Below are 26,038 nucleotides of genomic sequence, written 5' to 3'. Positions count from 1 at the left end.
TTACCGATTAGGTAGTTAGACTCTCGCAACTAATCAGTGAATATTGACTGCCAGATATCTATGAGTAGACATTTAGGAAATAGTACCGATTCTCTTAACAAATAATTCTCGTCACGCGACGACATACCTATGATATTTCGAAATTTATCATGAATAATCAACTACTTGATTTCTAAAATGTAAATGATATCAAGAAATAGATCTTATAGATTATAAATTAGAAACTATTAATTAACCAGTAAACACTTAAAAAGAGTAAATCACACACATCCTCAATTAATTATGATTTGTTATTCAAAGTGAACAAAAATTATTGTAACCTCCACAGTCGAGCCAGTATAAAAATAAAAATAAAGTCACCCCATATTCTGTTCGACTGATGACCTCCGCATTTATGTAACACTCGCGAGAAAGCACACATACATACAAGCACACATACTCCCTCTTATTGCGTTTAATTTAACATTATTAATTATAAAACAGTTATAATTTTATGTTTAATTTCACTATTTGTTTTCTATGAATAAATTTGAAACTTTGTAATTAACTTTTTCTATTAAATAATTACCCCGCTCTCATTCCTAATTGTTAAGACTCGCACTTGGTTCCGCCCCGTAAAAGGGATTAAATTCCCTTACCGAAAAGGAAACCACCGAGCGAACGTTCGAAGGACAGAGTAACAGCGACTCAAAGAGAGTCGTTTACCTGCTTTTCGAGCCTTAAAGTTCGTTCGACCCAAGTCGCTTACCTTCTATTGCGACTTTGGGAAAATATATCTGTGTTACGCCCTTCCTTCGATCCAACCTTCTCCGGGCCTGGACGTAACACAAAACATGAAAAAAGATATTTTCACAAAGATATTTTCACAATATTTCAACAAAGTGATATATTTGTAAACTTATATAAGGTTTTTTCATACATGTTAATAATATTATTAATATATATACTAAAAAAAATAATATTTAGTAAATTCTACATAATATCTATTTTTTGTCGTTTTTATATACTTTTTTAAAATCTTATACATGAAGACTATTAGAAATTTTTTATAGAGGGATTGTATTATATCACATAATTTATATTTATTTTATTTTCGAATTAATATTTTGTTGTCAGTAAGACGGATATGTAACCGGCTGATGTTTTTATCAACTGAAAAGTATTTATTGAAATTAATATAAAAATTAAAGTGTAAATATAACGTAAGAAAACATCAAATAATATACAGTATATTACATATTGAAATATGCAAGTATGATTTATAAAAAGATGATTTATAAAATGATTATAAATACATGTGATTTATAAGAATTAATCATATTAACGTTATATATTTATATATATTTGAATTTTAGCATAAAACTTACGTTGCAAAATGTAGCCATTGTCATAGGAAACACTTTGCCAGCGGTAAGATAGAGAGGTTCATTGGTCCTGATCATTAGGAAAATTATATCCCGCGCATCTTTTGGATTCAGAGTATACCATTTATTAAAATATGCAGCATAATGAATTCGATTACACTTGAATTCATGAAAAATACATTGAAGTATCAATTAAGGATTACATTATATAGTATATATATATATGTTTATAAAATTTATGTACATCTTTAAACATAATATAATATTATATGTGCATGTTTGTGTATGTAATTCCATGAATGAGTCAATTTTATTATTAAAAAATATTTTTATTTTAATATATATATATAAATTTAAAATAAAATAAAAATAAAAGACTTTTTGTTTCTGGATATTTCATTATTTTGCAGTTAAAGTGTTTCCGTAAAAAATTACAATAATGATTACAGAAGAAAAGTAAATGAATCATAAGGAATTAAAAAGTATATGAATCATAAAAAATTTAAAAGACTTTAAACTCTTACCTGCGATACTAAAATTTCGCCCACAGCACAATAAGCGCACATATGTCCAAACGTATTGATAACCATTGTTATGAGATATGTTAAGCGAGAACTAGATAAGTAATTCCCCTCATCTAGAAGCTACATATTTACATATGTTTGTATAGAATATTATTATAATAAACATAGAATATTTGTAAAAAGCATTTATTATTATTATATATATAATAATATATGTATATTATATTATATATATTATATTATTATATATATATAATAATATAATATATTAATAATATTAGCAAAAATAAAGTTATTTTTCTACGTGTATAAAAAGCGTAATGCAATATTTTGTATGTCAAAAGTTTTCAAACGCTTTACTTACACTAAGAATTAAAAATCCGTAAAAAGCGAAAAGAGTACCAAAATACAGAAATAATGCAAGTAACATTAAATTAAAAGTATCTTCTATAATGGCAATAGATCTATAGAGTAATGATTTATATGTTACATAATTGTGTTATATTTAATATATCACTCTACTCAAATACTACAATTACATACATAATAATTATTCTTTTGCACAATCATTCTTATATTACATAGTTTCATATCTATTATTGTATAATAAATAAAAGTCTATAGCACATGATAAATGCAAGCATGATTACTTGATTAGCCGCGTGTGATCCATCACGCAGCTTTTTAAAGCTTTAGCGTAATTTGCGAATTTATCCAGATGCGTGATACGATTTTTCAGGATATCCAGTTGGCCGCATATATGAAATATCAACAAACTAAGAAAATTATCTATACCCGTGTAAGGCAAAACGCCTAAGAACATAGAGACAGCTTGAGAAATATATATTAATTCGTATTGTGGACTTTTAGTTATATCACATATATAATAATACGTCTGTAATGGCAATGGTTTGCCTGGATCAGTAATGTTCGTTAAGTATCTCATCGAAAAACCACAAGCAGGCATTAATATCGAAATGGATAAGCATACTCCCATCATGCTGTACATAAATATTGTAATTGTACGCGCAGTTTGCGCCCTTGTAATCATTATAATTTTTTCCCAAGAAGCTTTCGGCTTTACCCAATCATCCGCGATCATATCCATTAAAGATGACACAGCTTTAATAGGATTGGAAAATATAATGCAGATAAAGAAAATTAAATATTAATATAAAAGAAAATATTAAAAGAAAAATATGAGGAAAAAAGAGAAAATATTAGTGTCGAGAAAAATTATAACAATAAAATTATTAAAAATTAAATCAAAGAGATTGAATTTAACTTAAAAATATGAATATAAAAACGTAGCTTTCACATAAGATTTAAATGTAATATACATTTAAAATTAGCGTTGACGAATTAAATTATAACATTTATGAGGTAGAGAAAAATATTGTTAATAGTTTGTAAAACTAAATATATAATCAAATATTATCTTCTGTTATATATCTTTTGTTTTTCTTAATTTAACATAAACGATTAAATTTTTATTTCAATTTGGAACTGACCTTCTTTCTTCCACCAAAAAATTACAATTCTTAGCATGGCGGTGAAGACTGGTAAAGTAAATTGTAAATTGTCTATCATTAACATAACATCTCCACGAATTCTTATCAGAGAATGTATGGCAGGAATCAAAATACCGATCAACAATGACATGAAAACGATAAACACACGTAAATTGCACATACACTTTTCCCATGTAGTTTGTTCTGTCTCGGGCCAAAGCCCGATGATTTTCAAAGTACACCTATTCAACTTTACTGCCCATTCGAAATCTACCTATTCCAAGAAAATTGCATGAGCTAAATTATTCCTAATTTCAGAGGAAATTTTATAATATAATATTAAATTTTTTAAATTATATTATAGATCAAACATTTAAACACAAAACGAAAGTAAAAATGTTTGACAATATTTTTCTTGAAATTATAATACAAAGAGAACACATGATTATAAAAATACTAACATGACATAATGACACTTAAAAAAACATTGAAATTTTAAAATTTAATTTCTTTTATTCTTTGACACTTAAAACATTAAAATTTTAAAATTTAAATTTTTTATCTTTCTTTCTTATTGTTTTATTTGCACAAATATAATTAGCATTCTTTGTAGAACTCAATTACTTCCAATCATTCAAAATTTAAAGGAAACATTGACATTTAGCACGTCGGTTGTTTATTCTAAATATGCGTGTCGTATATGTTTTAAACAAAAATGTATTTCCGTCAAATATGACTTCAACGATAATGACAGCACCTTCCGTATTTTTTGAAGTTTTCATGTTGCGCGTTATTCAGAGACTGGCCTTTGTCTCTTTATCGTGGAATAATGTCAACTCCTATTCGGCAAAGCGCACGCGTCTTTTTTTATACATGTCCGGGTCTATACATACTTTTTTATTACCTAGTGAACGACAGGATAATGATCACTTACCATAAGCTTCTTTAAATATTCCGAGCACCCCTCGTTTTTATGTCTCTTCGGTGGGAAACGATGTAACAAGTACCCGTGGAAAAACGTGGATATAATAACAGATGGGTGATCGCGGCGGAAAACAATGTAGCAAACATGTGTGAAGAAAAATGTGGATGTAATAACAGGTGATTGTCCTGATCGCAGAAATGAACACATACACGCAATATGTACACCTGTTATATTCTCATATACTCTCATAATCGATCTCGGACATACACCTTCGATTTTGTAGGGGAGAAATTGTTTTGAAATTCTGCAAACTGTTATTAACTTTCTTCCTTACTATAGCGACGGAAATCGCGTTACTGGCACAATTTCTTAGGGATCTAGCTTATATTATTATACTTTTGTGCATATGTGTTTAATTATCCTATGTGTATGTTTAATTATTTATAAATTTATTTCACATAATTCAATATAATTATAGCAGTGAACTAAATGAGCTAAGTAGTGCTCAATTATAGCAGTGGACTAAATATATCACTATTTCACTTTCTATTTGTACAAATAATATAAATATTTTTCAAGATATATGTACATAAAATAAACAATTATTGTTTTAAACATTTTGACAATTATTTTTATCATTAAAACAAATATTCTCTTATCATGCATTACTGCGACTGATTGGGAATCTACTACTGAAATATAAAATTAATTTAAACATATATAAGTCTATAAATAAATCGAATATGTCCAATTCTTCTATTGCTAATTGTTAGCTCTTTTTATTTCTGTGATGTTCTACGTCTGTAAGTACACATTTTTTAAAAACCTAAAAATATATATTTGTATTAACATATATAATTCTTTTATTTAACAAATTATTTCATATTTTATAAATTAATGTTGAAATATGAAAAATATTTATATATATAATATTATATGAGTATTATAGGAATATTCAAATTTTAAGAATTTATAAAATTAATTTAGAGCATGTTAATTAACATTACATAATACAAAATAAATTATAATCACATAAAAAATTATAATTATATAAACATAATATAAAATGCTAATATGCATTTTTAATTAATTATTATTGATAATTAATTATTACCGAGAGAATATATTAATTTGCACATAATATCAAACCAGGAATATATAGATATGCAATTCGAGTTTATCTCTAAGATTTCGATTGATTTCTTGTTGTAACCAGAACAGACATATATCCAGCTGATGTTTTTAATAGCTAAAAGAGATATATACATATATTAGTAACAATGTGAAATAAGATATGTGCAAGTATATAAAAAGTCAAGAAGTAAAGCAATTTTTTTTAATTGTTAAAGAAATATTTGAGCTTTATAAGGAATACCGTTTATGACGTACTGAAATTATAATTGAGATTTAAAATAACTTACATTGCAAAATGTAGCCATTGTCAAGGGAAATATTTTACCAATATTAAGATAAAAAGATTTATTGGTCTTTGCCATTAAAAGAATCACACTTCGCGCATCTTTTGAATCCAAAGTATACCATTTATTGCAATATACAGCGTAATGAATTCGATCGCACTCAAAATCGTAAAAGATATGTACAAGTCAATAAGTGTTTAAATTGTATCTGATACAATTTGTAAAATTTAATTAAATTATAAACATAACATGTATATAACATCAATTGAATTATAAACGTGCATTTAAATTTTAAATATAAATAGATTATTTTTTCTAGATAATTTACATAAAAATTTTCTAGATAATTTACACTCAAATTTGTTTATGAAAACATAAATTAAAACTAAATCTAAAATTAAAACTAAATTTAATTGAAAAAAGATTATTGGGATCATAGAGAAATTGTATTACAATTTATAATTACAAAAAAAATATAATATCTGGGTAATTATTTACGTTAACGGACACCTCGCCGATGACGACCTTGATATATGTTGTAGGGGCGAGGATGCTGATTAATTTTTCTCTTTGTTTTATTTAAGGTATCTTATAGTTTTTGAGATATTTAATAAAAAAGGTTTAATGATTAAAACGTAATTTTTTGACACCAAATATATATATATACTTTAATGATATTTATAGAATTCGATATCAAATATAATTCGACCGTGACGCTTTATTTTGTTCTACTTTTCAATTATTTAAATATAATTTGAATTCAAAACGTACAGCAAAACAATCGAATCATAAATCGAAGTAATTAACATAATGAGAAGCTTCGTGATCATTAATCCTTTAACAAATGTTATTTAATTAATCTATATAATTTAAAACACCCCTATACACTTTCATATTCCGTGTATATGTTAAAGTACGTAAATATATCGACGTATATCGACAATGAATGAATAATAACACGTTCGGCCTTAGCGGCGTATGACGCGCTGTGTTTACATGTACAGGCCGTACATGCCTTGATATCATTCGCACGGCAACATTCGAGAAGTAAGGTTCGAAATACTTCGTATATTGTCAAATTTTCTCTCTAACGATAAAACGCAATCGCGCCTAGTTTTGAAATATAATTCGCTACAATAATTATAATTAATATTTGCTAAACTTTTAATTGTAATTATTACGCGATCGGGAGTGCCGTGCAAAGTGTCTCACGATCGTTGCGTACAAAACTAATCTTAATTAATCTTGTTTTCGGGAGTGAATGTGAGTGCAATGAAGAAAAGGAGCAAAGGAGAGGGAAAGCAAATCTGAAAAAGCACTGGCCAACGTACGGAGCAACAATATGCGGTAAATAATTTATAAATTATTTATCATTTATATTCAGACTATATTATATATAAGTATACCATTTATATTAGACTTATATATATTATTTATATTCAGATCATATTATATATTCCTTGTCCTTTTTTCAATTTCTCGATAGCGATTCTCTCTCTCTTTCTCTCATTCTAAATTATCTAAATTATTAAAATTTTTAATTTTATTTATATTTTTAAATTATATTAGTATAACATATATATAAAATATTTTATTTTAATATATTTTTAAAATATCAATAATAAAATATTCTCGTATTAATTAATACTTTAATATAGATAGTAATATTTTATAAATTGAGTTACAATAATATAATATTTAGATATTTTATGCATAAAAAAATTAGAATTTTTTTATTTTCATAAGTTTATATTCAAAAAAGAATTTAATAATTATTTACATTAACGGAAAACAAAGAGAAAAATTAATCAGCATCCTCACCCCTACAACATATATAAAGGTCAAGATCATCGGCGAGGTGTCCGTTAATGTAAATAATTACCAATAATTGTATACATATAATATATGTGTGTGTGGTAGAAATTAAAGAATGTTAAATTATTAGAATGGTAAATTACCTGTGCTGCTAAAATTTCACCGACAGCGCAATACAAGCACATATGACCGAACGTATTGGTAATGACAGATAAAAAATATGCCAAGTAAGAGATTGATAAATGATGTCCATCTGCAAGCATCTAGTCATTCCATGATATAATATATGTATATATATATATATGTAATTCAATAATCATATGAGATGATCAGTGCAAGTTTTGTGAAAATAAATTTTTTTACGTATATTAAAATTGCATAATGCAAGTAAATTATATAACAAAATTTTTTTAAATTTTTTGCTTACACTCATTAGTACAAATCCATAGCAACCAAAGAGAGTACCAAAGTACAGAAATAATATGAGCAATATTATATTAAATGTATCTTCTACAACCGCGATGGTTCTATAAAGTAGTAAACGCGTATATCATATATGTATTAATTTATATAAAGAATGAACATACTAAAATTATATATAAATGTTAATTTTATGTAAATATATCTTCATAGCAGACACACCGAAACTCTTTTTTTTTATTACGATATTTTTGTTTTTAAAAGAGGAAGAGATATTTTGTAATTACATTTGTGTACTAAGCAAAGGTTTTTACTATTAAATTTTATTAAAGTAAAAACAAGTATATAATTATGTGTGACTCGATTAAATGTTAATTATGTATGGCTCGTTTTATGATATGTGTATATTAATTTGTATTGTGCTAATTATAATTATTTTTCTAAACAAGATTTGTTTTTATGTTTTATATATTATATTTGAATGTCCACATATCTTTCTTCATAAGAGGATGTAATATGTGAAAAAAATGTACCTAAGTAGCCGCGTATGATCCATCACGCAACTTTTTAGAATGCCATTATAATTCGCGATATCATTCAGACGCATAAGACGATTGCTCAGAATATCCAACTGACCAGAAATATGGAATATTAGGAGGCTGAGAAAATTATCTATGCCTGTATAAGGCATGATGCATAGAAACATGGTGATGGCTTGAAAAATGAATGTTATTTCGTATTGCGGGCTTTTGGTTACGTCGTAAATATAATATGTCTGTACTGGCAACGGTCTCCCCGGATCGGTGATGTTCGTCAAATACCTCACCGAATAGCCAAGCATGGGTAAAAGAACCGTGACGATCCAACCTGATATCATAAAGCTGTATCCGAATATGATAATCATGCGCGCGGTTTGCGCTTTCGCGATCATCGTCATCTTCTCCTGCGATTTTCTTGCTTTCATCCAGTCGTTCGCGATCATATCTATTACCGGTGCGACAGCTTTAAAAACATCAAAACGGAAAAACTAATAAAAATAAGAAAAATTTATACTTTTTTATCTAAAATAAATTTTATTAGATTTCAAAACGATTCATATAAATTAAATTTCTCAGAGTTGAAAATAATTAGATATCAAGGAAACATGGCTTATAAAATGTTCCATAATATTGTAAAATAGAAGCTACTCTAAGAATGGATTTAGCATTTAATTTAAGAATATAAAAAAAGATTTGCACATGCATACATACACACATACATTGTATAGATAAATTACATAAAATATTTTATGTTATTAAATGAACAAACTTGTTAGTGCATCTACCCTCTTTCTTCCACCAAAAAATCCCGATTCTTAGCAAGCAGGTAGTCATCGGTAGAGAGAATTGCAGATTATCTATCACCAGCATAATGTCGGAATGGATCCTTATCAGAGAATGTAGAGCAGGAATCACAATAACCGATAATATCAACAAGAAAACGAGAAGCGTGCGTAAATTGCACATGTATCTCTTCCATGTAGTTTGTATGCAGTTAGGCCAAAGCCCGATTAATTCTAGACTAAATCGATTCAGTCTCACTGCCCATTCGAAATCTATCTGTTATAAAAGTTTCAAAAAATTGAAAATAAAAACAGATAATCGTATTAATTGATTTTTCGACTGAACAAATATATTATACATAATGCATAAAAATTAAATAAAAATAAGCTATTTCTTCATATAAGCTTTTTTTTAAAACTTCTCCCTCAAAAAATAGAATATCCCATTATATCATTTATTATGATTCTAAATATATTGTAATTATTTGTACTTGTAAATAAAGTCATATATATTATAAATAAAAATCCATTTTGACAAAAAAATTGATTGACACACAAAAAATTGATATACAATCACTCATTTGAGAAAGGAGACGATCGAAAAATTGAAGCATTTTATGCTACATATATGTGATTAAAATATCTTATTTTTTATTCGATAAAGTGCAACTCTTTTCTAATCTTAATTTGATAATAAAATCAATTATGATATTTTCAATGAGAAGCACCTTATCTTGATGTGCAGAATAGCTCGAAGCTTTCATATCGAATGCAATCCACAGACTGACGTTTATCTCCCTATCATAAAACGACGTTGACTTCTATTCAACAAGAAACTGTGTGTATGAATATAAAAAAAGACCTTTGAAAGTGTGAGAGGATCAATGTGCATAAAGGCGGATTTTAGAAGTACTAAGCACCCTTTGTTGGACCAAGTTTCTCCCAGGTAACAATGTTGGAAGTATTCATGAATAAAAAATAACATAATAACTGGTTTTAAGTACCTTATTCGTGTAGATGCACATTTATGATCTCACGCATTCGTAATCGATGAGCATTGCGTGTAAAAGCCTAGGTATGGATAAAAATTTTTGAGAGCACGAAATGAGTTGATGCGCACAATAAAGGGTTTTAAAAATTCTAAAATGCCATCTTTCTCGTGCGACAATATTCGAGAATAAAGTCTCTCAAAGGGAATAAATACCTGCTCACGCGACGCGTAGAACACTTGTTGAATTCTCACGCATTTGGTAATCGATTTTCAGTGATGTGTCTCAACTATAGGCTCTAACTTATAGTAGAATTGTGTGTGAAATTGCTTTCAACGCGATAAGTAGAACAAATCGGTATAATTGCGACAAGAATAGATATCTTCCTACTACGCCCTACCATATAGTACAATTGATATAGTTATCATTTTTTATATAATCAATTCATAGTAAATATTACATCATTTTTGTGTGTGTAAGCATTAAAATTATCATTTAAATTATAAAAAGAACATGAACTTTTCGAGAAAAAGAAGTTTCATCAAATAATTATAACTTGATGCACAAAATAATTTGAAGCCTTACTATTCTAATGACTTTATTTTATACTTTACGTGAATTTATTTTGCTATTCTTCATATTAACAGTTTATATTAATTTACAGTTGTTTTCGCGATGTCGATGTAACAAAATAAATAATACTTCCCGATTAGAATATCTTAATACGGATTGAAAATAGCTGTGTAGATATTACTATAAATACTACAATTCTTCTTAATCCTGTAAAGATTTTTTTGTATATAAATTATTTTATTTGAGCATAAATAAATTAACCAAGTGTCTAAATCAATATAATTATTCTGTAGAAATTGATATTCACCTGTTTATTACTAGTTGTACAATCCATCTACTAATAATCATATAACACCTCAGAAGTGATTTGAATCTATCTTAAATTTTCGATTAAGTTTTCGTTGTAAAGAGGACAGATATGTAACTGGCTGATGTTTTTATCAGCTAAAAATTACGTATTGACAATAAACATATAAATAAATATACAAAAAGTGATTATAAAATAATTATTCTTTAAAATTGAAATATATTAAAAGTATTAAAAAAATTAAAATAAAATACGAGTGCAGTCATTATTAAAATATTATTAATAATTCAATTGATAGAGAGAAAGTAACGACACAAGACACGCGAGTAAAAACAACAATTTTTCACAATCCTTAAGTTTTTGTACATCAAGAAAGATGAATATTTTATATGAACAAGATTATATATATATACAACATATCATCATTATATCTAATTACAATAAAGTGTAAGATTTATATATATTTTTAATAAAACTTACGTTACAAAATGTAGCCATTGTCATAGGAAACACTTTACCGGCGGTGAGATAGATTGGTTTACTGCTTCTAATCATCAAAAAGATTAAGTTTCTCGCATTCCTTGGATCTAGAGTGTACCAGTTGTAATTGTACACAGCGTAATGGAGTTGATCGTACTGAGAATTATCGGAAATTCGCTTATTATTACACAAAATATTAATTTATTAGATTATAAAATTTCTTTGCAATTCTATGTTCACTTCACAATTAACAGACGTTTGACAATTAACATATTGACAACATGTAATTTGTGCAAGAAACATATCTGAGATATAATTTTTTTTTAACTTTTTGAACTTCGTGGATATCATTTGAAACAAAAATCAATCTCATATTATAATTTTTACCTGAATTACTAGAACCTCTCCTGCAGCGCAATAAAGGCACATGTGACTGAACGTGTTGATAACAATGCATACTTCGTACACCAAATGGCTGATTGATATGTTGTTACCTTTCTCTATTAACTAACATAACATATATAAACAAAACAATTTTTGTATTAACCAACACATGTTTAAAAAACATCTCAAAGATGTCTTAATGAGCTAGGAATATAATAAAGTATATTACGAAGACATCTCGATGATTAGAGAAATATCAAAAAATATTACTTACGTTTATAACCAAAAATCCGTAACAAGCAAAAAGTATACCAAAATATAAAAATAGTACAAGAAGCATTATATTAAATATATTTTCTATAACAGCGATGGCTCTGAAAAAATATATCTCAGACTGAAATGCTAATGGAGAGACATAATTTTAATAATATTATATGTGACGTACTGTGTGTATAGCGATTTTTTTTACGATCTGATTAATAAGAATATAAAAAGAAGAGAATGACATATATAGAAATCTATGCACAACATATCAAGTACTTAAGTAATCGTGTATGGTCTTCCACGTTGCTCTTTAGCGTGAAATGAATATCGGCGAATTTGTTTAAATGCTCGATACGATTTCTTAGAATCTCTAATTGACCGCAGATATGGAACACCAGTAGTCCGAGAAAATTATCGATACCAGCATAGACCATGGTGGCGAAAACCATGGAAACGGTCTGAAGGACGAACGTCAATTCGTATTGGGGGCTTCTCGTCACGTCATAAGCGTGATATGTCGGCAACGGCAGGAACTTGCTTGGATCGGTGATGTTCGACAGATATCTCATCGAGATCCCACAGATGGGCAAAACGGTTATTAAGATGAAGACAGTCATCATCATGCAGTATCCACACGTAATAATTATACGCGCGGTCTGTGCTCTCCTGATCATCACGTCTCGCTCCTGTGCGCTTTTCATCTTTAGCCAATCCTTCGCGACCATGTTTAATATCCATGTAACAGCTTTGAAAGGAACGAAATGCTAAAGAAGAGCAATTTCTTGTCTTCGAGAGTAATAAAAAAAATTGAACTTAAAGAAAATATATTAAGATAATGAGATAGACAAAATAATTAAAGATCTTCAAAAGCTGAAAAAAATTACTAAAAAACTTGAAATGGCAATATTTGTATCAAATCACGATTATTAATTAGAAAGATAATGCTATGCAATATATTACAATAAATATGTATATGTATAAATTTTTTTAGAAAAAAATAATAATTAATAAAGCTTTTAAGAAAATATATAGAAAATTATCTTAATAATTAATTATTATGTCAAAATTTTGAAAAAATAACAATTTAGAGCTTTTATGATTTTTAAATAAAAATAACATAATTTTTTTTTAATATTAAAAAAATAGATATCTTGTTTCTAATTGAATTTAAATTATATTAAATTACATTTTTATATAGATTAAAAATATTTTTTTGAATTTCTGTACGATCTTATTTGCCATTCTTAAAAAATTATATATTACACTCTGTTTTTGTATCTTATTTTTTTGAAAAATTATCGAAATAACATTCATATACAATTTGTAAGATATCTATCTTTGTCATGTCTTTTGTATCGATTAATATAAATTTTATTTTTACCTTCCTTCTTCCACCAGAAAATTATAAGCCTAATGATGCAGGTGAGAGTCGGCAGAGTAAATTGCAAATTTTCAATTAGTAACATGATATTCGTACGAATTTTTATCAGCGAATGTATGCAGGGAATCAGAGCGTTAATTGTTAGCATTAAAATAATGATTAGAGGACGAAAATTGTACACTGACATTTTTCGAACGTTGTTATCCGTTTTAGGCCAGAGCCCAATCATTCTTAAACTGAAACGATTTAATTTCACTGCCCATTCGAAATCTACCTGTTTGAAAAGACATTGATAAGGAGGAAAGAACCGTCAATGAATGATTAACGCATTGTTATAAAAGAGGAAATTTTAGCAAGGAGATCATATATGGAATCTCGTAGAACGATATAAAATGCACATCTAACGTGAATTACAATTATGATTGCACGCGCAATCGTAATCACGAAAAAAAAGTTATGTTGATTATAATCGCGATAAGATAATAAGCACCTCGGTGTCCTGAACTATTTGAAGTATCCATATCGAGTGTTATCTAAAGACTGGTGGCTGTTTTGTCTTCACGAAGCGAAGTCATCTATTCTAGGCAGCAAACTGTACTTAACACGCATGCGAGAAAAAATTGTCTCATAATTTTGCGCGAGACGATCGCGAGAAGCTGAATTAAATATGCGAAACATTCTCCGTTTTTCCATTCGCTCAACGAATTATCCTTCTTCCCTCTCAAAAAAAACTCATGTAACGGTATATAGACTCTCTTCATTTTTTTGTAATCGATTGACGCTACTTATAGTGCATGCTTTAGTGCTACGAAAAAAAAAGAGAAAAAGGAAAAGAAATATCAGATATTCATCGTACACCATCATAATAACTTGTGTCATACATCGTACGTATAATAATATTCCGTATATTACTTCCGATTGCATAAATCAAATAAAAAAGGAAATAACTTTAATATTTTAACAGAAATTACATTAACATATGTACGAAGTGCTCTTTTTGTCATTTATGACAATTTATGTTCTACATTTGTTAATACGTAATATACATTTATATAACGTATAAAAATATTCTAATAATATGTATAAATAAGAAGAATTATATAATAATCTATTATAGTCTTTTAATTAATTTCCAAAATAATTTTTTATTAATTAAACTGTATTATGACAGGATGTTTATAAGAACTTGAAATTTGACGCTTATGATATATTAAATTTCAATTATTTAATAATTAAATAAAATAACAGATTTTTAAAATTATTAAACAATGGATCTTTTTCTTTAGATAATTAATAATTTCTTTTACAATACAAAGAAACACAATACAAAGAAATTCTATGTGTGTATATCAGCAAAATAGTTTTATTACATTTCATTACTAAATACTTTATTATATTTCATTCACTTTCTATATCAGCAAAAATATTTAAACTAGTACTATTCGTAGATTATTTCTTCTGTCCTGAGATTTTGCACTTTTATTTTTTTTGCAAAATATTTTTGTGGATGATGTCTCTAAATATGTAATTGATGCATCCATTCTCATCTATTACAAAAAATACTAACAAAATATTTACTGTACTTTTTATGAAAATAAACAATATTAGGAAATTATATTTATAATAAAGAATAAATTTAATATATACGTACATTTTTGAAATTATTGCATTTTAACAATTCTGTTAAATAAAACTTCTCTTTTCCATTTTTGGTTAACTTCTTGTCGTAAGCAGAAAGGATATGTAACCGACTGACGTTTTCAATAACTAAAAAGTATGTATGATATTTGCGTTTGAGATAAAGCGTAAAATTAAAAATGTAAATAAGAAGTTAAAAATATTGTGAAATAACATATTCAATGTTAATTTTTTAACAAATATCTTTATAAATAAAACTCAATTTATATACTTATAGGTGAGAGATTTAGTTTTACTATATTCAGTGATTATAATTGAAACATACTTATATGAGTAATAAAATAAAATCAATTATTAATATAAATTGTCAATGAATTACAAAATCTTAAAACATCATACAATTAAATATAATAAAATTACATGATATAATACTGGTGCCAAAATTACGGTATAGAGTATTAATATCTTACACTACAAAACATGGCAATTGTCATAGGAAATATTTTCCCAGCAGTAAAATATACTGGTACACCGGTTTTAATCATAAAAAGGATTAGATCTTTCGCTTCCCTCGGATCCAGAAAATACCATTCATTATTGTATAGCGCATAATGAATTGCATCGTACTTTAAAATATTAACATTCATACATGCATGTAATCATTCTCTTTATGCTACATAAATTATTTTATATATTTGTAATTTAATAAACTTACTCGAGTCATTAATATTTCGCCAATGGCGCAATAAAGACACATATGAATAAATATATTTGTAATGCCGACGAGAAGAATTGACAGACGAATGGTCGATATATCTTCCTCGTCAAATAGCTAATGAAATTATAATTAATCTATGTTATGCATGAAAAGATATAATTTTTATATTCTGATTGAAAAATTCTTATTAAGATTAAATTGTATAGAATATTCTTACATAGACATGTAACAATACATGATTAATTTTTATATACATGATATTATAAAAAATTATTAAAGATTAAACATTGAAATACAAAAATTGAATACTCACAAATTTCTTGTACCACTTACACTAACTAGTAGAAATCCTTGAAATGCAAATAGTATAGCAAAATATAATAAGAGTACCAAGAGTATAATATTATACGCATCTTCTACTATATCAACGGCTCTATAATGTAATTTCATATTATTATAGGCACATTTTTGATAGTTTGATTAATTCAAATTATATTGTAAATATAGTAAGATTTAATAAACTATCTTTATTTATATATTTACTTTTAAATAAAATATCTGTATTTCAAAATATAATATAAATGTCAAAAATTATAAAATTAATGTATTTTTAAGTGATGCTTATATAACTACGCATACATACACACAATTTTTGATAATTTTCTTCTAAATTGTAATAAATATATAAAACACAAAAGATACGATACCTGAGCAATCGAATGTGGCACATCACGCTGTCTTTCAATATATTAGAAAAGTTTTTTTGTTCATGTAAATGTACGAGACGATTTTTCAGAATATCTAATTGACCACAAATATGAAACACCAGCAATCCAAGGAAAGTGTCTATTCCTGTATAAGGTATAATAACGATGAAGAGAGATATTATTTGGAAAATTAATGTAATTTCATACTGCGGTCTCTTCGTTATATCATAAAGATAATAGCTTTGTAAAAGCAATGGTCTGCCTGGATCGGTGATATTCGGCGTCAATCTCATCGATTTTCCAAAAATAGTCGTACCGACAAGACTTACGCATGCTATCCCCATCACAAAGAATGCGCATATAACAATTATGCGTGCGCGTTGCGCCCATTTAATCATCACATTCCTTTCGTATAGGCTTTTCGATTTTAACCAATCTTCCGCAATCATATTTACAATTATTACAAGAGCTTAAAAAATATTAGATTTTAATAGAAACAACAAATTTATGAATATTTCTGTCAATACTTTTGTACATAAAATAATGAGATGAATTAGTATAAATAAAATACATAATTGTTTTTAAGAAAAGATATGAATTTGTAACGAGCAATTATACATATTTTTTTAAAAAAACAACTATGTGTTTTCTTTACAATTGATTCTTCTCATTATTTTGTATGCCGAATATTGCGAAGAATCGATTTATATAAAATAATTAAGATGGTTCATTAAAGGAAATTAGGTTGGACCTTCACACAGTTTGATCCATATGCAAGATCAAATTAATATCCCTATCTTTTGCTTCCCTTGGAATCAAGTAAGATTTTATTTAAAACATTCTTTAATATGAGTCTAAAAACAAGAATCATTTGCGATGCAAAAAATAAATGAGACATCTTGTATATATATATATATATATATATATATATATATATATATATCTAAGTTATTATAACGCTCACACTATATTATACACATATTTACCTCTTTTCTTCCACCAGAATATTATAAGTCTAACAATGCTGCTGATCAGCGGTAAAGTATATTGTAAATTATCTATTGTTAGCATGATATTCGAGTGAATTCTGATCAACGAATGTATAGCAGGAATTAATAACCAAAATGCCAGAAAAGCAACAAATACGCGTAAATTACACAATAATTTTTCTCGAAAGTTTTGTTCCAATTGAGGCCAGAGACCAATCAATTCCAAACTTATACGATTCAATTTCACTGCCCATTCGAAATCTTCCTACAACGATTTTAATAAGCCAAATTCTTTTGTAAAAATATAATTTAAGTATAAACTTCAATCTTTTGTTCGACATTAGACATTAATATTTAAGTAGGGAAAAATTGTTAAGTGAAGAACAAATAAATAATCTAGAATTAATTGATTAAAATATATAAAAATTTGAAAATTGTTCAAATAGTAACAGATAATAATAATTAAAATCGCGTAATAGATTCCTTAATCGTTTAAAATATGAATAATGACTGTATATAATAAAAATATTTTTGCGAAAAATAAAGCACAACAGAAAATTTCGAACATCTCTTTTTCTACAGCATAACACATATAACTTAGTAACATTAATAAAAACACATTGCTTCGAAAACACAAGTGTTTCCCATTGTAACGTTAAATACCTTTATATCCCGAGTAATTTGAATCATCCATATCGAAAACTAGGTAAAGACTGATGGCTGTGCCTTTTGCACGCACCGATGTTACCTTGCATTCAACAAAAACATTCATCGCACATGGGATAAGGTTTTTAAGAGCTTGAGGGGAACGATATGACTTATAAAATATTCAAGAGTTTCTTGTGTCATGTTTCTCTCTTCTTTTTACGACAATCGACTAAAGTAGTCGACGATTAAAAGACAAAAAATTACGTACTTATGGGCGAATATTTCATGGCAATATCTCGCAAATATACATCTGCTATATTCTCACGCACTAGCAGTTCAGATACTTTATACACAGTATCGATTTTATTATGTTCGATCGACAGTCTGTACAAAATGTGTGTCGAAAATTATCTGTAAGTAATCCTTAAGTTGATAGAAAATTATATTTGAACAAAATATCATTTTATCTTTTTATTAGCAGTTTATAAACTCTAATATATTTTATAACTAATTATCTTTATATCTGATATGAAAAATGAAGAGTCGGATATATACATATATATACATATTATCTTTATATCTGATATGAAAAATGAAGAGTCGGATATATACATATGTGCAACACTTTCAATGAATATAAGAAACTATATTTAACAATAAGATATTATCATATCTTTTATTTCAATTTGATTATACAAATGATTCTCTAATATTTCTGTTATTTTTATGTTATTTAAATATTTTGTATTTCTCACATATATTGTGTATATATCTTGTGTATTCATTTTATACTTTTATTATATTTTTTCGAAGTTTTTGAAATATGATTATAGTTATTTTATAATAATTAAATAATTATGTTAAATTTGTTTCTCTATTCTATTTTGTAAAAATTGTTACATAAACATATGTATTAATATACATATATTCTTCAATTATACTCATAATTTGCAATTTATTTCGTAATATTAGAATTACTTTGTACATATTTAAATCTTTAAACTGACATCCTAAGTAGAATAGATACATAGCCAGCCGATGTCTTTATTAACTGAAAGGCAAAATATCTTTATAATAATATGAATACATATATATGTCTCGCCAGAATATTTTGATATAAAATAGAGATGTGTGTGTGAGAGAGATTAGTTCAAACAATATTCTTATTATAATATAAAAATAATTTTGCTATATATTTCTGTGTATTTTTTTATCAATAATTAATAAAAATTTTAAATTTTCCGTCTAATATATTTATAACAAAAATTGGTGAATCCAAAACTACACAAAATTACATCTAAGATATTAAGCTAATATATTATAATTTAATTTATGTTGCAAAGTGATACATAATTCAGTGTATTGAAGTCCTTTAATCGAAATTTAATGTATCTTACACTGCAAAATGTAGCCATTGTTATGGGAAATACTTTTCCCGCGGTGAGATAAACCGGTTTCCTGCTTTTAATTATTACAGGGATCAAATCTCGCGCTTCGCTTGATTCCAAAATATACCACTCTTGACTGTACACAGCGTAATAAATTTTATCACACTTAAAAATATTAAAATTCCATTTTGAATATTATAATTGTTATATATATTTTATAACTGAGAAAGCTAAACTTACTTGAGCCATTAGAATCTCGCCGATAACACAATGAAGGCACATATGACCGAATATATTAATTACATTGCTTATGAGATATACCAAGCGGGTGATCGATACATCATTCTCTTTTGCAAGCAACTGATTAAACCGCGACATGTATAAAAAACATAACTTTGATATATTGATGATTTTTGACAAATTTAAATTGTATTATTATATAAATATCGTTGTTAGATGATATTTACATATGTGTAATATATTCTTTATTTTAATTCTTATAATATATTCTTTATTTCGTCATTAAGAATATATGTATATCAGAATATAAATATGTGAGTTACATAGAAAAATCTTGTAATTATTTTTAGACACTCACGTCAATTATAAGAAATCCATAGAACGAGAATAAGAGACCAAAACATAAGAATAATGCGAGAAATATTATATTGTATATATCTTCTACAACTGCAATGGCTCTATAAAGTAATATATTAATAATATATTAGTAATATATTTACTATAAACACACTAATTAAATGACTGAAATAGCTGAGAAAGCTACGGTTTTACTTTAAATTAAAGCAAAAATTTTGAAATACAGGAAGATTACATAGAGTTTTGTGCAATATCATTCTTTGGAATAGAGAAAAAAATTTATTCTGTCGAGCAATTATTATATCAATATTATACGACAAAATTACTTCCAAAGGAGAAGATGCAAAAATAACACAAGCAAAAAAAATACCTCAACAATCGCATGTGTTCCCTCACGCAGCTCTTTAAAATTGTATGAAAGTTCACAAACTTATTCATACAAAGGAAACGATGCCTGAGGAAATCCAATTGGCCGCAGATGTGAAACACAACCAGTCCAAGGAAATTATCGATTCCCGCATAACACGTCATAGCAAAAAAGACAGAAATGGAAAGTACGATATATGTCAACTCGTATTGCGGGGTTTTCGTTACGTCGTATATGTAATAAGCCTGTATCGGCATCGATCTGCCTGAATCGGTAATATTCGTCAGGCATCTTATGGAGATTCCGAAAATTGGCAGAACGATAATAAAGACGTATGCCAATCCCATAAGACAATACGCGAATGCGATGATTGCGCGCGCGATTTCCGCATTTCTCACCATTGCGTTTCTCTCTTTCGCGCTCTTAGATCTTAGCCAATCCTCCATCATTATGTTTATTATCGTTGCAATAGCTTCGAAGATAAAATATTTAATAAGGGTGACGAATCTTTATAAATAGCTTTATTAAATTAAATTCATAGAACGTGAGAAACGTTCATTTCAAGTTAGAAGTCTACCTTCCTTCTTCCACCAAAAGATCACGATTTTTATCACGCTATTGACAGTCGGCACGATAAATTGTAAGTTATCAACCACTTGCATAAGATCCGAATGAGTTGTTATCAATGAATATACGGAGGGGATGATAAAGCTGGTTATTATCACGAGAAATATGACGAGCACGCGTAAGTTACACATTAACTTTTCTCGAGAGTTTTGTCGAGTTTTAGGCCATAGCCCCATCAATCCTAAACTGATACGGTTTAACTTCACTGCCCGTTCGAAGTCTACCTGTAGAGATTTTATTAAGTTGGAGCTCTCTTCATGCAGATAACTAATTTTAAAACAGATATATAGGTGATCAAATAAATTTATAAAATGTATAGAAATTAATTAAAAAGTGACAATAAAATTAAAAAAATGTTTTGATATTATTTAATAATAATATATAACTTAATAATAATTTTGCAAAATCTTTTCACTTTTGCACCGTAATAATTGCAATGCGAAACACCTTTATATCCAGAATATTCTGAACCACCCATGTCGAATATCATCTAAAGACTGGCGTCTGTCCTTGCTTCAGGCGACGAAGTCACCTCCTATTAAACCGGGAGCGTTCGTCACGCATGGTTATAAAATTTCTTAAAAGCGTGAAGGTAGAGTGCATTAAATATTCAAGACTCTTTTTCTCCTTCACTTGTTCGAAGTTTGTATGTAGTTACCCAAAAAAAATATACAGACTAAGAGATGAATAACCACACGACTGCAATACTATGCGTCGAAACACATGTTACGTTTCCACGCGCTAATAATCGATTGATAATATCCGTATATAATGTCAGTCACATAGAGTGATCATATCCGATTATAGCCGATTTTAATGAAAGAACGCATTATTTTTAATTTTGCTTGTAATTCTACATATTATCGATTGTTGATACATATAAAATTATTTATTCATTGTTATGTTATTTTATTGTTTTCTATAATGATATTATAGAGTTTTGACGAAATATTTATAGAATGTTTATCTAGCAACTTAATATATTTTAGATTTGAAAATTTCAAGTATCTAATATTTTTTAAAAATTGTATTTGATTTTATGATATTTCATAAGGAATTTTGTCTCGATTTTAAACAGCTATAGTTGTATTCATTGATAATTCATTAATCATATTCTATATACAAAGTAACACTGTAAGGATGTTAAAGAAATATTAATAAATTTTATAGAATATATTATTAAAATGGGTAAAAAAAATTTTATGAATAAATTCATAAAGGTAAGCTTGTAAAAAACTGGCAAAAACATATGACATAGATATATTTTTGAATATCCTGCAATTATTAAAAGATTATTAAAATTATACATACATCTTATTTTATTACATTTATTTATTATGAAATAATTGGATTCGGCTTCAGGTTTATAAAAAATATGAATATGTACATTGCGATTTAATTTTGATTTCAATTTCAGATCTCTCTGCTTTATTTCTATACAAATTTTTAACAATTTTTGCAACATATTTTAATCGAATTATGTAGTAAAATTTAGTCACAAACAATTCAATTGATAATTAAATAGTTTTCTAAGCTATCACATATCTAGTCACAAAAAATTATAATTATCTCATATTTTCATTAACTTTTCGTTGTATGCAAAACAGATATATAACCAGCTGATGTTTTTAATAACTAAAACATTTTTTAAATGGTAATACGATTAATAATATCATCCTGTTGTGTTAATTAATTGCGAAGTTGAAGACCGTGCATAAAGCGGTATAAAAAAATTAAATAATAATAAATAATAATAAATTTGTAAACTTAAAATGCGATACGAAGATTGTTCAGTACACTTTATACAATGAAATTTTAATGTTATTTAAATCCTTTTAATGCAACAAATTACAATTGTAATCAAACATTAAAATATCTTACCCCACAGAATGTAGCCATTGTCATAGGAAACACTTTTCCAGCAGTGAGATAGATCGGTTTAGCGCCTCTAATCAGTAACGGCAACAAATCCCTCGCATTTTTCGAATCCACTGAATACCATTTATTACTATACGCTGCATAATATATCTTATTACACTTGAAAGAACATCAAAATTGTTTTTAGATACAAATTAAATGCATATTATTTAATAACAAAATGGGAATCAGAATTAAATCAATTTTCAAAATATTCATATAAATTACAAATTAACATATTTATATACAATTACAAACACAATTAACTATTAATTTATATTTTTTAAAAAATTTACTATATAAAATAAAAATTTACTGTACAAGATACATGCCACTTTATAATTCTGAGCATTCTGTCATAAAACAATCTATATTATTTTATATTCTTAAAAAAGTTTACGTAAAATATATTTTCTACGATAATCAATTTAATAAAAATTAAATAAAATTGTCAAAAAATTTATTTTTATATTATATATAGAAATCAGTATTTTTTAAAATTTTTACTATATACATGTAATAAATTTGATTTTAATAGTACGTCAATCAAATTTTCCTTACATTAAATCGCATAATTGATGTATGTAATGTATTATGTATGTAATTTGCATAATTTTATTATAAAAGAAAACGATATATAATCTACCTGAGCCACCAAAATTTCGCCGAGAGCACAATATAAGCACATATGCGCAAATATATTGAAAACGTTAGATATGAGATACATCAAGTGAGTGAGCGATAGATCATTTCCTTCGTCAAACAGCTAATTAATTCATCTCAATTAAAATTTAGAATTTAATAATTAAAATATGAATCTAAATACTAATTTGTAAATTTATGATATTATATAAAAATAACTTTTTCGCGTTTTTTTTTGTAACATGCGTTATTGATCTCTTTTATCGTTAAAGATCAATTTAAGCCAAGCTTTCCGATACTTACACTAATTATCCGGAAACCGTAGAAAGCAAAGAGTATAGCAAAGTACACAAATAACGCGAAAAGCGTTATATTGTACGTATCTTCGATGACGGCAATGGCTCTGCAAAAGAGCATACTTTTTTCTTTTTTATGCGAATTTTTTGCCCTCATTTGCGTATAAAGTAGCAAACCTGAGCAAACTGGTATGTTTCGCCACGCAGCTTCTCAGTATATCGCCTGAATTGATATATTTATCCAAATACGTCAAACGATCCTTGAGAATGTCCAATTGACCGCATATGTGAAATATTAGCAGGCCGAGAAAATTGTCGATGCCAGTGTAGGCTAAGATGGCGAGAAGGATGTAGATTGCCTGACTAATAAATGTCAGCTCGTATTGAGGCCGCCGCGTTACATCGTAGACGTAATGGGTTTGCAATGGCATGGGTCTACCCGGATCGGTTATGTTCGGCGTCAATCTCATCGACAGGCCGAAACCAGGTAGGATGATGATGAAAAAGCACGCTACTATCATTATGCCATACGCGCACGTGATAATTATGCGCGCGCTCCGCGCCCTCCTGATCATTATTTTTCTCTCTCGCGCGGTCTTGGACCTTAACCAATCCTCCGCGATCATGTCCATGATCGGCACGATAGCTTCAAAAGTGTCAATATATTGAACGATTCGAATGAGGGCTAAATTGACAGAGAGACTACGTTAAGATTAATCTTAAACAAAATAAAAGGAAGGAAGAGAAGAAACTGTGAAAAATAATATTTCTTGTTTCACAAGTTTGATAAAAAAGAGAATAAAATATATATAAAAATAATTTCCGTAATTTTCCATTAGATTAGAGATTCTTGCTACGCGATAAATTTGTAATTTTTTTTATAAAGACATATTAATTTTTTATAAAGACTCTTATATTGTTTAGATAAAATTCTTTACATTGTTTGTATAAAAGGAACCGTCTTTTTTAATTCAATTTACGTGTATATCATTTATCGCATAGAGTTGTACATCATTTATTGCATAGAGTTATAATGCTGGATATATTTGCGTTTTTACCTTCTTTTTTCCACCAAAAGATCACGATTCTTATCGAGCAGCTCACGGCTGGCAAAGTGAATTGTAAATTATCTATCATCAGCATAATGTCCCCTTGAATTCTTATCAGGGAATGTATTGCAGGAATCAGAACACCGAGAGTTACCCCCAAAAAGACGACGAGCACTCGAAGATCGCACAATAACTTCTGTCGCGGACTTTGCGGAGTTTTAGGCCAGAGTCCAATCAAGTCTAGAGCGATACGATTTAATTTCACCGCCCATTCGAAGTCTATCTGTAGAAATCTCAATAAGTCCAAGTTCGTGGAAATCATCGCATAATGTGTCAAACATGTCATTAATAAAATGCAATTAAATACAAATTGTCGCGAAATATAAAGTATATTATCTGAAAACTATATACTTTCTGTTAATTACAAATTTAGTGTAATCAATTGAAAATAATAATAATATTTATATTAATAATAAATAACAGATAATAATAATAAACAAAGCAATAATAATAATCATAGCAATTTCAAGTTGTCATAATTAGGCATAGTCTTTTTATTTGGCATAATATATAAGAGACAATAAATGGAAGAATTTTGCTAAAATATGATGTGAAAATAAAACAAGATGAATATCAAAGTATTGCATCAAAAGATCACGAATATAAAAATATTTTTTACAAGACTGCCTCTTTTCTAATCGCAACCATTACCATAAGCATCTTGATATTCGGAATATTTAGAACCATCCATGTCAAATGTTGTCTAAAGACTGACGTCT

The 26,038-nt window shown here is 27.5% G+C and overlaps 5 protein-coding genes across 5 annotated transcripts; all 5 read right to left on the bottom strand.

Annotated features, from left to right (window-relative positions):
• Positions 1–1,054: 1,054 nt before the first annotated feature.
• Positions 1,055–4,181, bottom strand: LOC145961969 (4-vinylanisole receptor-like). The gene is made up of 7 exons (XM_083082664.1): positions 4,157–4,181; positions 3,400–3,669; positions 2,539–3,010; positions 2,253–2,352; positions 1,889–2,008; positions 1,368–1,523; positions 1,055–1,152 (listed from the first exon to the last, which is right to left on the bottom strand). Exons 1-7 carry the CDS (start codon positions 4,179–4,181, stop codon positions 1,099–1,101), a joined length of 1,197 nt encoding a protein of 398 aa, XP_082938790.1. The 3' UTR covers positions 1,055–1,098.
• A 1,326-nt stretch (positions 4,182–5,507) lies between these two features.
• Positions 5,508–10,062, bottom strand: LOC145962297 (odorant receptor 10-like). The gene is made up of 7 exons (XM_083083256.1): positions 10,027–10,062; positions 9,302–9,575; positions 8,511–8,979; positions 7,985–8,084; positions 7,701–7,820; positions 5,746–5,901; positions 5,508–5,573 (listed from the first exon to the last, which is right to left on the bottom strand). The coding sequence occupies exons 1-7, from the start codon at positions 10,060–10,062 to the stop codon at positions 5,508–5,510; spliced, it is 1,221 nt and encodes a 406-aa protein (XP_082939382.1).
• A 1,176-nt stretch (positions 10,063–11,238) lies between these two features.
• On the bottom strand, positions 11,239–14,559 carry LOC145962296 (odorant receptor 33a-like). The gene is given in 7 exon segments (XM_083083255.1): positions 11,239–11,304; positions 11,648–11,803; positions 12,035–12,154; positions 12,306–12,405; positions 12,572–13,040; positions 13,677–13,950; positions 14,533–14,559. Coding segments are annotated over 7 exon segments (1,212 nt in total).
• Positions 14,560–15,372: 813 nt separating this feature from the next.
• LOC145962295 (uncharacterized) lies at positions 15,373–21,833 on the bottom strand. The gene is made up of 15 exons (XM_083083253.1): positions 21,803–21,833; positions 21,306–21,575; positions 20,732–21,200; positions 20,363–20,462; positions 20,005–20,124; positions 19,774–19,929; positions 19,384–19,427; positions 18,645–18,760; positions 18,392–18,526; positions 17,726–17,989; positions 16,717–17,208; positions 16,366–16,472; positions 16,030–16,146; positions 15,785–15,940; positions 15,373–15,443 (listed from the first exon to the last, which is right to left on the bottom strand). The coding sequence occupies exons 1-15, from the start codon at positions 21,831–21,833 to the stop codon at positions 15,390–15,392; spliced, it is 2,631 nt and encodes an 876-aa protein (XP_082939379.1). The 3' UTR covers positions 15,373–15,389.
• A 1,103-nt stretch (positions 21,834–22,936) lies between these two features.
• LOC145961970 (odorant receptor 13a-like) lies at positions 22,937–26,015 on the bottom strand. Its single transcript, XM_083082665.1, has 7 exons — positions 25,971–26,015; positions 25,269–25,538; positions 24,388–24,856; positions 24,218–24,317; positions 23,919–24,038; positions 23,237–23,392; positions 22,937–22,990 (listed from the first exon to the last, which is right to left on the bottom strand). Exons 1-7 carry the CDS (start codon positions 26,008–26,010, stop codon positions 22,937–22,939), a joined length of 1,209 nt encoding a protein of 402 aa, XP_082938791.1. The 5' UTR covers positions 26,011–26,015.
• Positions 26,016–26,038: the final 23 nt, after the last annotated feature.

Source organism: Camponotus vicinus, unplaced genomic scaffold (genome assembly GCF_025532165.1).
Source record: "Camponotus vicinus isolate PSW18456_S1 unplaced genomic scaffold, iyCamVici1.0 SCAF_11, whole genome shotgun sequence".
Lineage (NCBI taxonomy): Eukaryota > Metazoa > Arthropoda > Insecta > Hymenoptera > Formicidae > Camponotus > Camponotus vicinus.
Note: the sequence above shows the minus strand (reverse complement) of the source record. Positions and strands in the feature narration are given on the sequence as shown.